Source organism: Engraulis encrasicolus, chromosome 18 (genome assembly GCF_034702125.1).
Source record: "Engraulis encrasicolus isolate BLACKSEA-1 chromosome 18, IST_EnEncr_1.0, whole genome shotgun sequence".
Classification (NCBI taxonomy): Eukaryota; Metazoa; Chordata; class Actinopteri; order Clupeiformes; family Engraulidae; genus Engraulis; species Engraulis encrasicolus.
The window spans coordinates 953,911-970,055 of NC_085874.1; the positions used below are offsets into that span (position 1 = coordinate 953,911).

The following is a 16,145-nucleotide window of genomic DNA, read 5'->3' on the forward strand; positions in this document are numbered from 1 at the left end:
AAACTATGTAGTTACTGCACTTATTTTTTGTCAAACTTGAGATTAGACTGAAGATGGTCTTAATTCACCCTAAGGTGAATCCGGCTTGAGTCCTATAGTGCCATACATAGGCAAAGTAGTCACTGCACTTTGCCTTTGTACGGCAGCACTATAGGCTCAGCACAGGACTCAAGCCGGATTCACCTTAGGGTGATAGTCTCTTGGACAGATGCATGTTTGGCTGCCACCGGATTCCAATGTGGTCACTTGTCTGTGACATAATATGATATAATTATAGAACTGTATGATGTGTCCATGGAGATGATTCTAAAACCTCACCTGAGATACTCATTTAGCAGCAGGACACTGAAGAGGTCACGCCTCACATAGTGTGGAAATCAGATGGACAACACAACTGATCAAGATGCCGGATAATCATCATGCTGTAAGTACATGACAATCAACACAGCATTTTCATCTAAGTAAGCATAGGGTTTCTAGCTCAACTCCAACATAAGAACACAAGAGTGAATAACTTTTCAAATGGCTGTCACACAAGGACTTACTTGCACAGCCCAAATGATGGACTGGTATATTTCTTGAGTCAGAAGAGTCATCCTACCATGAAGGCAAAAAAGCCTTTCTATCTGCCCAGCTTTTACACCTTCAGTTACTGCACGCTGCCTTAGTAGGGCAGTGTAGTTACTGCACTTTGACCTTTGTACAAGTACCTGATAGCTGTAACAATGTGTGATGGACAAAATTTGACAACAACTGACTTCCACTCTACTGGCTAACGAGATCACCTGGACCAATTACAGTAGTGGTCATATATTTACATACCCCAGTAGAATATTTAGGTTTTTTTTGTCATTTTTCATAGAAAATGAATGATACCAGACATCTTTGTTTATCACTTACGGCTATTGTTTGAATGAAGCCATTTATTGAAAAGAAACTGTTTTTAGGTTAGAGAGAGAGAGAGAGAGAGAGAGAGAGAGAGAGAGAGAGAGAGAGAGAGAGAGAGAGAGAGAGAGAGAGAGAGAGAGAATGTTCTTGCACTTCTACACCTTTATACAGACTTACAAGTAGCAACATTGAAACCGACAGAAAGGCCTTCAAAGTCTTGGTATTATGTTGGATATTGTAGCTACTGCAAATACGACACAGCAACATCTCTGAAAGGGCACATTTGCACCCTGAAACGTTGTCATTGGATTCCAATGTGGTCACTTATGATGTCATTATAGAACTGCATGACGCGTCCATGGAGATGATTCTAAAACCTCACCTAAGTATACTCATTTAGCTGCAGGACTCTGAAGAGGTCAGTTAGATTCTTGTTTGCTCCTCGATATTCACACACGCCTCACATAGTGTGGAACTCAGATGGACAGCAAAACTGATCAACGTGCCTGATAATCATCATGCTGTAAGTACATGACAATCACGTCAGACCACTGTTGTTCCTTACTCATCAGGACCTAGCGCCTTATGTTCAGTTTTCAATCATCTACACTTAAGATTGTAAAGCTACCTTGGTGTCAAACTGAAATTCACAGCTGGTCAAAATTGAAATCTGGGATGAAGTCGCAGGCGGAATTCAATATTTATTCTTTAAAAATGCAATGAAATTGTGCATACAGTACAAACACTTAATACGGAAGGCTATGCATGCTTGCCACATTTTTAACCTATATAAAATTTCCCAAAATGCTCCTAAAAGGACATGCGTTATTTTGCAACAAAGCTCTTTATGATGTTGTGGAAGAAACTATAGCACACTCCTCAATCGTCTAAAGCTACCTTTCTTCCACAACATAAGAGCTTTGTTGCAAAATGACCTTGGAACATCTTGGGACGTTTTTATATTGGGCATTGCATTGCAAAAAGCATTTTTATACAGGTTTGAAAAGTATGTCCTCATAATATTTGAATGGCAAGAATTCAGATATAAGGTAGGAGCAGGTTCGCACATTAAACAAGACACAAAGGTCAAGCACAAGGAGTTTTTTTTATTAGAGCAGGGTAGAGCAGACGTTTCAGGCTGTTGCCATCATCAGTGCTCTCTGTGCTCGTGTTTAGTGTGCGAACCTGCCCCTACCTTATATCTTACTTCTTTTGGGTCCACGCACCTAGTTATTTTTCGTAACATCTAGAGCGCAACAATACCCTTACCTAATGGCAAGAATTCACACATAGATGGTAGAAGGTCTCTCATTTCCAATTAAAGTCAATGCAAAAGTAAAAAAAATGGCACTTGCGTCTTCATATTACTAAAGCCACATCATTTCAGCCAAAGGACTAAATGCAGTCAATTCAGTGGATATGAGGTTGATACAATGAGCTTGATGGTATTTCATCAACATGAAAGTTTAAACAAATGAAATTAAGATGGCTGTGTTGCAATCTGTGTTATAGGACGAATAGGGTTTTTGTTTCTTTTTTTGGTTGCAAATGGACCGAGCCCTGATTTAACAAAAAGTCAGAATGTTGTAATGTCTCTGGCTGCATGTATCTGCATCTCTGTTCCTTTAACGTGGGGGAAACCCTCTTTGTGGAGCGCCGCCACACCCTCTAAATCCTCCCCTTTCCCCGCAGAAGATGGGTCTATTGCCAAACTACGCATTGCAAACACATAGAGAAAAAGTCATATATTCTCATATTTTACCAGGGCTTAACTACAGATAAGCAATCTCCTGAAATAAGGTGGACTGTTCCTTTAACGTGGGGGAAAGCCTCTGTGTGGGCCGCCGCGCCCTCTAAATCCTCCCCTCTCTCCGCGGAAGATAGGTCTGTTGCGTTCCCGTCCTCCGCGGTCCCCTCTGACAGCTGTGGCTCCTCCCCTGCCGCCCCTCTGGGCGCCGCCACCTCGCTCCGCCTTGGCTTTGGGTGTCGGTGATTTGGGACGAAGCCTCTCGATGTCCTCCGTGCAGCCGGACAGATGTGAAGCCAGAAAGAACTCTTCGTACGCCTCTGCGTTGAAGTTACTGTTGGTCAGTGTGGGCCCAACGGTTAACCATCCTGTAACAAACAAACAAGCCAAAAAACAGATTTAAAGACCATATTCTATGAAAACTTCAGATGTAGCTCAAAATCTGCATTGAAGTTGCAATTCGTCAGGGTGGGCCCAGCGGTTACCCATCCTGTAACATACAAGCAAAAAAAAAGGGTACACATTCAAAGACCACATCCAGAGAAATGTAAACACCATCGCTCAAAATCTTGAGAGCCAGCGAGATGTGAGGCCAGAGAGAAGTCTTTGTACGCTTCTGTGTTGATGATACTATTGGTCAGGATGGGCCCAACGGTTCGATACAACCCACGATTTTTAAATGTATCTTTTAAAAGTAATTAATTTTCTTTTTTTTCATATTTACCAACATTATAAAATAAAATGATAAATAAAAGCTAGTTTGTAAGTAGAATAAGTTACAACAGGCTACTACTAATTAAAAAAGTTTATAAAACAATAATGATGATTAGAAGCACGATCCCATCATGCCATGTGTTTGTTTTCTGGACTGAAGGGTAATAGAACTTTGAAAGGGCGTATCACAGTGCTGTCCGGGCCAGGTGTGGTCTACTGCGGCTTGAAATGCTCGATGATGTGGAAGATCATATGTCCATAAAACCAAATTCTATAATGTGCTCACTACAATGGATATACTTTCTCACCTGGTCGTATGGTGCTGTCCCGACCAAACAGATGTAATCTCCTGCGGCCGAGACAGAAGTGCTCGATGATGTGGAACATCTCCACGGGCTTCTCGATGTTGCCGAGCTCCGGCTCCTCTGTGATGATTAGATCGATGTCCACGTTGGCGTGGATGAAGTCTCCGTCGGTGCTGCGACGCACCGTGCCTTTAATACCCATTAGGCAATGCTCCTGCAAGATAAGATAAGATAAGACCTGGGGTAGACTCTAAGGCGGGAGAACTTCGATTCGGATCCGGACTCTGAGGCACGAGAACATAGACTATAAATTGTGATATTTTTTAGGCTTTTATCCTGACGGACAGACATGACTATTGGCAGTGCCTGCCGTTACTTCTACAAACTACTCAAAAAAGAGGTGTCTACGTATAACCCCTTGAAGAGGAAGGATTTCCCACCAGTTCTTCTAGAATTGGCCATTCTACAGATCCCATAGAACTCTGTTAAAAATCCTGCACAGTCATGATAGTGAGAACTCAAAATTTTAGCAAAATTCTAATCACATACTGTATATGTGACAGTAAGTTACTCCTCAAAGGGATAAGGCAAACAACACACAAAAGCTGTATATGAACATCGCAGCAGACCTTTGTTCTTTGAAAAACAGCTTTGGGGTCCAACGTTTTGGTCTTGCCAGGATTGTTTTTGTTGGTCTTGATCCAGCAAATATCTTCACATCTTCTAAATCCCCATTTCCGCAGGCACTGCAAAAACATGATTTGTATTACAGGACAACTGTGAAGTTCATTCTGTATACTATGGAAACCTTAGAAAAGGGGTTTTCAATTTCATTGAATGTGAGCCTCCCCTTGGAATAGGTAAAGACAACCCACATTTTGTTTGCACTGGTCACATGTAGGAGAACATTTTCATTGTTTTCCTCATTTTTTATTATTTATTCGCCTTGCCTACTTTATGCCTCCAAGGCAAGGCACACTGGTTTTGGATTGGTAGTAGAAACGGTGAACCTCTCTGCGTAGCCAGCATTTCCCTCTGACTATTTTTCTCAAGTTGACGACTGCAGGCAAGCCACTGAATCCTCTACGATTGTTTATCACTAGGCATTTCTGATCGCCCAAGCAGTCACGTCAAAATTTTAGTTGATTTGTTCTCTTTTCTCCTACCTGCCTCACTCGCTCAGTCTGCCCTGTCACTTGCTCGCTTGCTCATGGCTATACCACAAAAAATATGCATTTAGTACAAACAGAGGACTGAGTATAACACCGTTTTAGTGAGAGGGTACCAAAAAGTAGTTCACTTGTGATAGCCTAGCACCAGCGACCTCTGGAATTACAAGGACTGCTTGGAATATCAAAAGAAGTATCTCCACATGTCTACAAGACTGACTAGCTAGGACAGGGGTGCTCAACTGGCGGACCCAGGTCCGGATGCGGACCCAAACGCAATGTCATCCGGACCAAGACAAAATCCATCTGTATTTAATATTTATAAATTATACATGAGATTTCGCTGCCATGCGATCTATAGGTGTATTTCTGCGAAGCCAGTCTTATGACAAATAAAAGTATCATCACTACAACTCAGTGAGTGAGCAAGAGGCCAGTGCGGCCAGCGAGTGAGGATATTTTCTACATCGGTCCGCAGCGACTTTTTTAGACCCTGGAAACATACGAAATTTGGCGAGTGGACCTTTTCAGTTTCTAGTTGAGCACCCCTGAGCTAGGAAATAGGGTCAAATGTCAAATCCAGGAGTATCAATTTAAGTGATAATTAATATTAGTACAAAATTGCATTAAATTCCAAAATTTTCTCAGCAAATATGAATGGATCGTTTTTCATTTTCAACACGAAAGGCGTGTCAGAAAGTCCCACATACACTGTTTACAGGTGAATGGCCATGGAGAATAATATTCGAATAGTCAAATAGTGGCTAGGGATGTTAACCGTTAGACGCTTAACCGGTAGTTGAGCAAAACAGCGTTGTCCGGTTAAAATGTTCTTTCATCGGTAGTCGTCAAAAAAAAAAACCTAATTCTTTTTACAGCTCCCAAATGCCAGCCAACGTCGGTTATTAACTTACATTGCGCACACGTGTTATTGGTGATGTATTGTGTGTAGCGGTGTGATCTTTCAATATTCAAAAATGACATGTGAGCGAGCCAGCCATCACACCGTGGAATTTATTTAGAGCAACAGCAGCACAGAGCCGCTCTACCACAGCAGAGCTCACGTAGCCATTCGGGCGGTAGCCTATTGTTGCAATAGGCAACAATTAACACGGGTTACTACAGTATAGTTCTAGTGACAATTTGTGTGCCGTACATGATAGGTCCTGTCTGCACAGACAAAACAAAACCGCCACTATTAACCTAAATAAGGCCTATTCAAAAAGCACAACGCTGAAGAGAGTTAACAGAATTAGCAGAGACTTCAAGACAGCAGAGCCATGCCAAGCTCCATGTGCGCTTCTCCAAAATCAGCAACAATTGATGAGTGTTCGCTACGTGAGAAGTTAAGTGTTGCGTGTAACCCATTGCAAATGTATCCTGACGGCAAAATTGTGACAAAATTCACTGCCTGTTGGTGGCTGCGTGTGGACTACGGCATAATGATAGACCTAATTGTAACACTGTAATAGCAAACGAAGACACGAAAGACTAACTTATGCCTACCTGTTGTGTCTTACTCATCTGTATGGCATGACGACAGGAACCTATAAGGCTACAATGGATTTTAAGCACGCTACAGAGGCTGTTGGCAATCGGTAAGTTTTTTTTTACTAAGCCTACTTCCCTGTAACACCACCAAATGCAGCGTTCTCCGTTTGTGACTTTGTAGCGTGAGCTTTTTACAGCCTAGGTTCCGCGATTGGTTGTGTGAAACATGACGGGAATGTCACCATTATGCGTAATCAAAGCAATCATTTTTCTCCCCCAAAACCTTTATTCCTCAATAAGTAGTGGTCAATGATGGGGAAAATTTTTAATACAAAGGGCATGAACCGTGTGTGACGGGAGCTCTAAAATGGGAGCATAACTTGTTTAACGGGCAGAGGAAGACGCGCAACAGGACAGGGTATCATAAATGGCAGTTATAGAATTTTCGTGACTGGTTAACCACCAGTTAATGAAGCTCGGTAGCCTGTTAAGAGTTTACATTTTCGCCATCCCTAATAGTGGCCATAAATGTCAAAAATTATGTGTTTGCCAAAACATCCCATCCCCACTCACCATCCTGCCCAGGTCCAGGCCCTCTCCGGATCCACACCAAAGAAACACAAAGGACCGCAGAGCAGAAATCTCTTCAATCTCCAACTTCATGATCTGAAAGAATTGAATTGAAGAAATTCAACCATGAACAAACCTCATGAGTCATCAGTGTGACACAAAAGTATTCATCATACCACAAGCAACAGCCTTGTTAGGAAAACGAGAGCTGAGCCCATAATATCCTTAGTTACCTAGATTGACCTTCATGATCTCATTCACACAATTACATGAAAGCGAAAGTGTGAAATGATAGTCTCTTCCATTCATGCGTGTGTGTGTGTGTGTGTGTGTGTGTGTGTGTGTGTGTGTCTCTCTCTCTCTCTCTCTTGCTCCCCAACATCCCACTTGCTGTTGATGTGGGAACATAGTAGCTTTTTACTCAGCTTCTTGAAGGGAAAAAAGTTTTGTGGAAGTACAAAAAAATGAGATTCACATGAAAAGGATCAAATTCAATTTCCATCAACGCAGAGCCATGGAAGTAAGAGTTAAGGGATATCTAACAACCCATCTGTACTCACATCGTCCCAGTTCCAAAAGCGTTCAGTAGCAGTGATGCCAGACTCCCTGTAGTACTCTTCCAACGGAGGCTCCAGCAGGATGACGTCAAACTTACACTTCAGATCTCGCAGGTCAAAGGCATCCAAATCAGTTTGTAAATACCTGACACACACATACACAGGAAAATTTGTATTCTGTATACAAAATATAGTATTTTGATACTTGATACTGTTACTTAACTTAACTGTATCTTAGCCCAGCCGTGTGTGCCCTGTGTACATGTTCTCTGTATGAGTGAACAGTATAATCTACACACAATCTACTACATAAAAAAATGATAACGAAGTGATACCTTAATGATAATAAAGTTTCATAGCAAAATGACGCAAGCCATGCTGCAATGCCTACTCAGACATTCTATCATCCATGTGTAAATTCTTGCCATTCAAATCTTTTGAGATTATGCTTTTTAACCCTATATAAAATCCATTTTGCAATGCAATGCCCAAAACAAAAATGTCAATTTCCCTAATCATAATTTCGCAACAAAGCTCTAAAAAATTCATGGACTTGCATTGGAGGAGTGTTTGTGGTAGCGATGAGTTCATCTTTGAGTCTGATCAGCTCCCGAAGCTTGGGATACTCTTCAAAGCGATCTGCCAGACCTGGAAACAATAGCAAAATAATAGCACACTGTTATTCAGCAACTAGATGACTGGATATTTCGGGAGCAAATGAATGTTTAATTAAATAAAAGTACTTCAAAGCATTGCAAGACTGATCCAGACTGATCCAGACGTATACTGAAAACAGCCAATAAATTGTTGCTCAGTATCTGACTGCTTGTATTGCCTCATCATGACTGATGAAACATTTGCTTTGCTTTCAGTAGAAATGTAATGCATTGCAATGCAATGTAGAATTGAATCGGATCGGATCGAATCGCATGGAATTGAATCGAATCGTTACCTCCCGAATCGTGATCGAATCGGATCGTAAGGGCAGTGCCAATCCACACCACTAACAATTAAGACAAATTAACAAATCAAAATATACACAACATGCACCAAATATTGGTAACCATTTTTTTCCGCCATTAGGTGGGTTTGTTTGGTTTAGTAATAATCATACATTTAATTTGGAAGTGCCTTTCTAAACACTCAAGGTCACAAACGGGAACAGATGGGTTTTCAGTCTGGATTTAAAGAGGCTACCTAGGCCTTACATTTTCCTACCTTCATTTGAAAGTAGCCCTTCTATGAAAAGCATTCAAGCTTTTGAAAAAAAAAAAGTTGGGAAAAGATGGCTGAATTTCAGTTCACTGTGCTTACCTACGTCCCTGATGAAGTTCTGTGGACGATATCCTGTATCCACAAAGTGTTGGCAGTAATCGTTATGAGGATTCAGACTTTGTGTTCCCTGTGAAGACAAAATTAATAGTAAAACTAGAGTTGCACCGATCAATCGGCTGCCGATCATGATTGGCAGATATTGCCTAAAATTAGCCTGATCGATATCAGCAAAAACATGCCGATCAAAAGGCTGATCATGTGACATTAATTACAAGCGACAATTTTCTAATGTGACACGGGTGTACAGAACCGCCAAAAACGACCAAATTACTTCTCCTGCCTAGACTTTTTTCAAAGTGTTTGAGAAAGATGTAAAACTTATCTGCTTATCAGAAATGAGAATGCGACATTTGACTGATATGCAGAGTAGGCTATGAGAAACGTGTAGAGACGAAGCCAATGGGTGTATCCCCAGTCGCCGCACACAGAAGCCTAACGCGTCGGCTCGGCATAGTTCAGTCTGTGATCGGCAGATCATAATTTTTGATGATCGTATCGGTGATTGGGCCAAAAAATGCTGATCGGTGCATCTCTAAGTAAAACAGAACATGTTGTTAATAGGGTTCGGAAGTGGGTGACATCACTTTAAACGCGGTGGATTAGCATTTTAACAGCACCCGGTTTGTAAGGAAAATTTGAACATGTTATTCTCCATTGGGATACTAGTTGGACAAAAAAGACAGACGTTAACATTAGCGTGTCCCTGCATTCCTTCCTTATAAACAAAAGGTACAGTACAACCACATGGGTGTGTTTATTAAACGAAACAATATAAAAGTAAGTAAATATTAAAGTAATGTTGCTACCCCTCGGCTAATCGGGAAATTTTGAAAACTTCATCTCACATCTTGCGTGAGCTAAAACGAGTTCCTGCTGCAAGGACTAGTCTCGTAGGCAAACTTCTATGTTTTGAAGTTATATTACTAAACCAAGCGATTGGACTAACGCAGTTATGGCATTCTTTAAGTTTTAACAAAAGAGTGTTGTCAGGATACATCGGGGCTTGTAGAGAAAGATTTCCAAAGTCTCAGACGCGAGTATACAGTAGTGTGTGGCTGTTACCATAGGTTACCAATGGACACGGCCATTGACATTTGATACAATTTTCCCTCGTGTAGTCTGCCAGTCTTCCTGCTTTAGCATGTTGATAGCAACATCGGATTTCTGTTGCCATTTGACTGCTGCTGCAACATGATCAAACCAGTCATCCCTACAGTCTATTTGTAACATCCTCCATTGGGTTCGCCACTGACTTGTTTCCACTCAAACCTTATTTGAGACTCCGGGAAACACCATTCAATCTTCCATAGAGATTGGGGATTGGGAACCATTATAAGGAAAACTACATGCTTCCGGGTGACTTGCGAACTCTACGTTGTATAAGACTTACACTGCTAAACAAAATCAGAGAGGCATGGGTTATATTACTTGAATAGTGTTCTACATGTTCTTTAACGTCTGGTGCACAAAAAAAATGGCGATGCCAGGTTTTCTTTCTCGTCTTTTTCATTTATTTACCAGTATTATTAGTTTTTTTCCCCTTTTGAACCATTATCCACACCTAGAAGCTGTGAATGGAATCTTGAACTTTATAACTGACATTTATTTACAACAAGAATGAACAAAACAGAAAATCTGAACGACTGTTCGTTATTTATTTTTGGGGTCGTCGGAAGATGTCCACCTTTGATCGTCAAATTTTGCATGACCCTTCCCTAGCAAGCTTCAAAACGTTGATGACCCTCCCCGCAACGCCGTCAAAAAATGCATGACCCTCCCCTAGGGAGAAGTAAGAAATAGCCATATTCCACCTTATTTTTTGACGATGGTGTGATCAATTATAGCGAAAGGGGGAGGCGTTTCTGAGGCTGTTGCATCGAAACATTATACAAACAAGGTAGGCTACTTTGGAATGCTTTTTGTAATAAATGGGCCAAACATTTTTGGATGACCCTCCCCGCAGCAATGGAAAAAATGACACGACCCTCCCCTATTTTCTTCCGGTGACCCCGAAAATAAATAACTCTAGTCAGTGAACAGCAAAATTAAGTCCACCAGTGTGCGGTGATCCTTCTCCTTTTCTCTGGATTACTTATGACTGCACTTCACCAGCACTTAGAAACTGGCTGTGTGTAGGAGCTCCATACATTATGTTAATTCTACTTACCTTCAGAAAGGTGCTGGAGTCTTTGTAAACTTCCTCGTAAGGACCACTGGTATCAGGCTGCTGCGGTTCCAGCTCATCCTTTTGAAAAAATAAAGATTGAGAAAAAATAATTTAAAAAATGACACTGATATCCAAAATGCAACCGATGCATTTGTGAAAGACAGGAAAATACAAGTGAAGGTAAAGGCACATTCAAACATTTGATTCACTGACCATGACCTTTAAAGGACAAGTAAACCATTTTCAACATTTATTTTCTGAACTGGTTGCAATAAAGTAGAGTGGTCTGATGTTTGCTCTAGTCTCTGTTATTTGGCCAATTTGGATTTTGTATCAATTGGCTTTATAATGCCATTTAAAAATTGGTGCTTGAATTTTGAGTCATTTAGTCTGGGTGATTTTCATGAAAATCAGGTTTTAAATGGACCAAACCCCAACATTTTCAAAATACATTTAAATTAAAATGTTCTCTTTGTTTTACAAGATGGAGGTCTGAAATAGTTAAAAACATTTTATCATGAAATCGTACTATGGGGATAATGAAATGGAATAAATAGAAGTAAATAATTATAGAATAAACTGAAATGTGAATTATGTTTAGTATAATATTTATATTGTTTATCTGTGTTGAGGAAATAGTTTTAATTATAATTATAATAGTTTAATATATAAGTTAATTAAAAGCAACATAATTAATGCATGGTTTATTTTGGTGAGATAAAAAAATGGCTAGTTGACCTTCCATTTGGGTAGTAAGAAAAATACCTATTAGCCAAATTGGCAGGTGGTGGAAAAAGTTAATTTAGAGCCCTGGTTATAATAATTATAATGATACCCGTTGCTGTTCCACCAGGTCCTCAGGCTCCTCCCCCTCCACTTGGCACTTTCTTTTGGAGACTGAAGCCATCGTGTCCAAAGAGACCCTTGGAGAAAACAAAAAGCTTTTCAAATAATAATAACAATGACAACTATTTATATAGCACAATTCACAATATGCTAAACAATTAGGTTAAAGGGGCTCCAGGTAGGATTAAAAAGTTTAATCAAGCACGGTCCTGAGTCAGCCGATGCTTATGCGAGCCATTAGTAAGTGAAAAATGGCTCTCAAGACCACTTCCACGTTCCGTTGTCAGAAAACCCCACATGCAACTTTTGACAGCGCAGTCCGAACGAGTGTCGTAATGTGGTAATTGTCAATTGTCTTAAGGAAGAAAAATCCGCACTCACAAACTGCGTCTCATTATTTATTTATATTACCACCATGTCCAAAAAGCAAACGCGTTTCGGCTATCAAGCCTTCATCAGTGCGTGGTACCACAGTGGTGGTAATATAAATAAATAATGAGACGCAGTTTGTGAGTGCGGATTTTTCTTCCTTAAGTTGATGCATTTTGTCTCGCACCCAAGGACTTTCGTTTTTCCAAGAAGTTGAGCGCGTCCTTTGCCAAAAATTGTCAATTGTCCCCACCATTAAGCTTACAGAATTAAATCCATGTCACTTCAATCCACTAACCTACAAATTTCTCTTGTCTCTTCAATCTCCTTCTGCTCATCTTTGCTGTTGAGCACGGCACCGATGGAGTCTGCACTCTCAGCCCCAAGCTGAAAAGAAGAACATTATTCATACGACCGTTCAACAGTTAGTTTAAAGGATACTGTAAGTGCACCAATTTGAAAACATTAAAGCCCATTTTCTGAATTGTCTGCAATAATGTTTTTTTATGTTGCCGTCTTTGTTTACTTATGTGTTTAAACTACACCAGTGGTGAAAGACTAGTTAACTTTGTCGTATGCTATGTTGGTGTTCTTTCTCCACTTTTAATTTCTTACCAAAATGTTGAAATTGTCAACTGTTTTAAGTATCCAGGCATATTGACTGCAAGCATAACTGCACTATAATGCCGATGACATATGCAAAAAGACCAATCAGAGGTTGTTTTTAATCAGGAAACTGAAAGGCTGTGGGTCATTTCACCTGAAATCAGACACTTTGGGACCCGACCGACACGGATTTCAACCATACTTGCTGTGTCTGTTTAGTAGCAAGGTAGCACCCCAGAACTGCATTTGTGTGAATCTGACACCAATATTAAGGGAGAAACAGACTAGCGAAGGTTTACATATGAGGGTAGGACACTATGCATTCAGCCTTGATTATATCAGTCAGTGTAAGACACAAAAAGATGTCTGTGGTGTTATTTGAAAGCTCTTTTCTGGCTCTACAAATTACACAAACTGCATAGAACACAACAACCCACAACAACCCACAGAATATGAATTATCATATATTGAAAAATTATAAATTGAATATCAAAAAACTTATATTTTAAAATGGCCAGTTCCTTGTCTAAACATAGCCTGCAATGTCATGAACAACACCTGAAATGCTGGTGTTTGGTTCTTTATTCATTTCAGAGACAATGGGACTCAAAAATATGGCATCATACAAATCACCTAGTAATAATATGGTGAGACCAGTAATATCACATGACAGCATGTTTATCGGAATATGTGAAGGATGGAGATGGTCCATGAGGATGCAGGAAGTTCAGTTTCACCCCTCCAGTGCTCGGCATACATTCCTCAACACATGCTAGCCACTAGTTGCCATCATATACAGCTACAACATACCCTTTGATGCTTGAACATTTAAAAAAAATCCTTTACTGAGCTTTTTCTTTCAACCCTGCCTTCTCTGAATGCTGAAAATTGTCTAGATTCCACTGTTTCCATTGACAATGGGCAGAGGCTGTGTAGTTTTTGAGTACCTGGAATAGCGACCGACGAGGGTGCAGGGCCCACCGGGAAAATGCCCATTATGCCAGATGGCCAGTCCAGCCCTGTCCCTGACACTACTCTATTACTACTTCATTACAACTCATTTCAACCTTTATGTCCCATTATCTTTGAAATGAATAAAGAACCAAACACCCGGTTTTCAAGTGCTGTTTATGACCTTACAGGCTATGTTTAGACAAGAAACCAGCCATTTTAAAATATATATTTTTTTTATATTCAATTTTTAATTTTTCAATGCATCATAATTCATATTCTGAAGGTTGTTGTATTCCATGCTGTTTGAGTAATTTGTAGAGCCAGAAAAGAGCTTTCAAACAATACCTCAGACATCCTTTTGTGACTTACACTGACTGATATAATCAAGGCTGAATGCATAGTGTACTACCCTCACATGTAAACCTTTGCTAGTCTGTTTCTCCCTTAATATTGGTGTCAGATTCACAAAAACGCAGTTCTGCGGTGCTACCTTGCTACTAAACAGGCACAGCAAGTATGATTGAAATCCGTGTCGGTCGGGTCCCAAAGTGTCTGCTTTCACGTGAAATGACCCCTTTGGAGTAAGCTGCAACATCTTGGAGGGTAGAGAGTGTCCTTGCCTATAATATTTCTGCTTGGTATGGCCACCTCACCCTAACAAGAACAGGCTGTCCAGAGAGATGAAAATGGCAGGGGAGATCATAGGACAACACCCAAAAACAATGGACAGTAAGCAGTTGACAGGAAAATTAGACATACATGTGCCAATCACAAACTGTTTATGTTCGCCGGTATGCCACAAGTTATGTAGCAAAAGTCGCTTCTGTAGCATTTGTAGGCCTACATATTTCTTTCATTCACAAAAAGCCTTGAAAATGACAGCAGCCATTTTTTTTTGCTTTCAATTAGTTACAGAAACACACACCAGGGGCCTCATGTACAAAACTTACTTACGCACAAAAAAACTCCGTAAGTAACTTTCCACAGACATTTTCAGATGTACTAATACTGACTTTGCATGAAAAAGTGCATGTGTACTACATTTCATGTGAAAACAGACATACAACATGAATCAGCATGAAAAACAGTTTGTGCATGCACCGATACATTTGAGATTTTCAGATGCAAATGCATTTTTTCAGATTTCACTTGCGCAAAGATTCAGTGGGAAATCTACGGAAGTCTTTGTACATGAGGCCCCAGTCCTGGGCATTCACACGGGACTTCCAATCACCCCTGCCCTGCACTTCACCGAATAAAAGCCTACGGGCCAACTCTGATACGGGCAGTATCATCTGCCAGAGGCGCGCCAAAAATCGTTCTTGCCTACCCACCACCAAAAGTAGCGCCAACGCACGTCGAACAGACCAAAGACCACATGAGATATGCGACCAAGAGAAAAACAGCCAATTCTGTAATTTCATGGAGGCGTATTTAGCAGTGTAGTAGTTGAGCACCTAAACTTCATGCCGTTCGCACAGCACTTCATACTGCATGCGTGAAGACTGCGAAGACGCCCGGTAAACAAACACATTACCTGTTGCGCCAACAGCTGTCGCCGTAGCTTTTGGCGCTCCCTCATTTCTTGAAGTCGACTGTTCATTGTGAGCAACTGTATAATCGTTAGTTAGACCCGGACCTCAAATAATTCCAACGACCTGGGGTTCATTACAAAAAGCTACTCCAAAATCCCATGCACTTGTTTCGATCAAGGCGACCAACTTCCTCAACTGTGAAGCACGCTATCAGCCGCGTTCAGTGGCAAGTCGACTTCCGGCTTTCAAAATAAGAGAACGTACCGGTACTGTTTCAGTTTGGGCGTTTACGTAGGACTGGAGAAATCACCCAGAGTAGGCCTATTAAAGTAAAAGCCAGGCACTCCTCGATGATGATGTTGATTTTCATTTCAAAGCTAAAAGAGCCCTGTGAGGCGATGCAATATACAAATGACAGGCAACTGTATAAGGTGCATGCATAGTTGAAATTAATATTTATCAATTATTTGTTATGCTGCATGAACAGAAGCAGACTGCATCCATAGAGCAAAGCAATGAATCTATGTATTCATGATTTAATCAAGGAAAACAGCTCGCAAACATCAGCAACACTCATGCAGCTCCACAAAAGAACTGTATCTCTACTGTTACGCTTCAGACACCATGCACATATTTGTGTTTAAGTGACCTGTTCATTTTTCACATTATTTTCTGTAGGTGACAAAACTTTTGTCTTGCCAAAATCTGCCCTTTCCACGTTCATTAAATGATTGTTTTTTGCTTGAGTGCAACAAATTTATTCTTGTATATACAACTTAATTTGGGAGGGTTGTAGCTTTCATATGATTAATTGGAAGTCAGATTACTAGCTGTTGATCCAACAACATAGATAGGCGACAAGACTTATAGCAAGGGCTGTATAACAGACATG

At 40.6% G+C, this 16,145-nt stretch overlaps 1 protein-coding gene and 1 long non-coding RNA gene across 2 annotated transcripts; one reads left to right on the forward strand and one right to left on the reverse strand.

Annotated features, from left to right (window-relative positions):
* Positions 1 to 308: 308 nt before the first annotated feature.
* On the forward strand, positions 309 to 6,995 carry LOC134468834 (uncharacterized). Its single transcript, XR_010038905.1, has 4 exons — positions 309 to 424; positions 1,289 to 1,411; positions 6,367 to 6,421; positions 6,900 to 6,995. It is a non-coding gene; the product is annotated as an uncharacterized LOC134468834 (long non-coding RNA).
* Positions 1,570 to 15,465, reverse strand: mettl14 (methyltransferase 14, N6-adenosine-methyltransferase subunit). The gene is made up of 11 exons (XM_063222723.1): positions 15,256 to 15,465; positions 12,457 to 12,545; positions 11,779 to 11,866; positions 10,944 to 11,021; positions 8,756 to 8,843; positions 7,999 to 8,089; positions 7,445 to 7,586; positions 6,888 to 6,980; positions 4,284 to 4,400; positions 3,658 to 3,868; positions 1,570 to 3,003 (listed from the first exon to the last, which is right to left on the reverse strand). Exons 1-11 carry the CDS (start codon positions 15,319 to 15,321, stop codon positions 2,702 to 2,704), a joined length of 1,365 nt encoding a protein of 454 aa, XP_063078793.1. The 5' UTR covers positions 15,322 to 15,465; the 3' UTR covers positions 1,570 to 2,701.
* Between the last annotated feature and the right edge of the window lie 680 nt (positions 15,466 to 16,145).

Bases quoted from the DNA above. Each gene is read 5' to 3' on its own strand.
- mettl14 (XM_063222723.1), bottom strand. From the start codon at position 15,321: ATGAACAGTCGACTTCAAGAAATGAGGGAGCGCCAAAAGCTACGGCGA. The intron at 11,867-12,456 runs GTTAGTGGATTG...GTTTTCTCCAAG, and splicing joins GAGACAAGAGAAATTTGTAG to GGTCTCTTTGGACACGATGG. The intron at 7,587-7,998 runs GCAAGTCCATGA...TGTGTGTGTCAG, and splicing joins ACCACAAACACTCCTCCAAT to GTATTTACAAACTGATTTGG.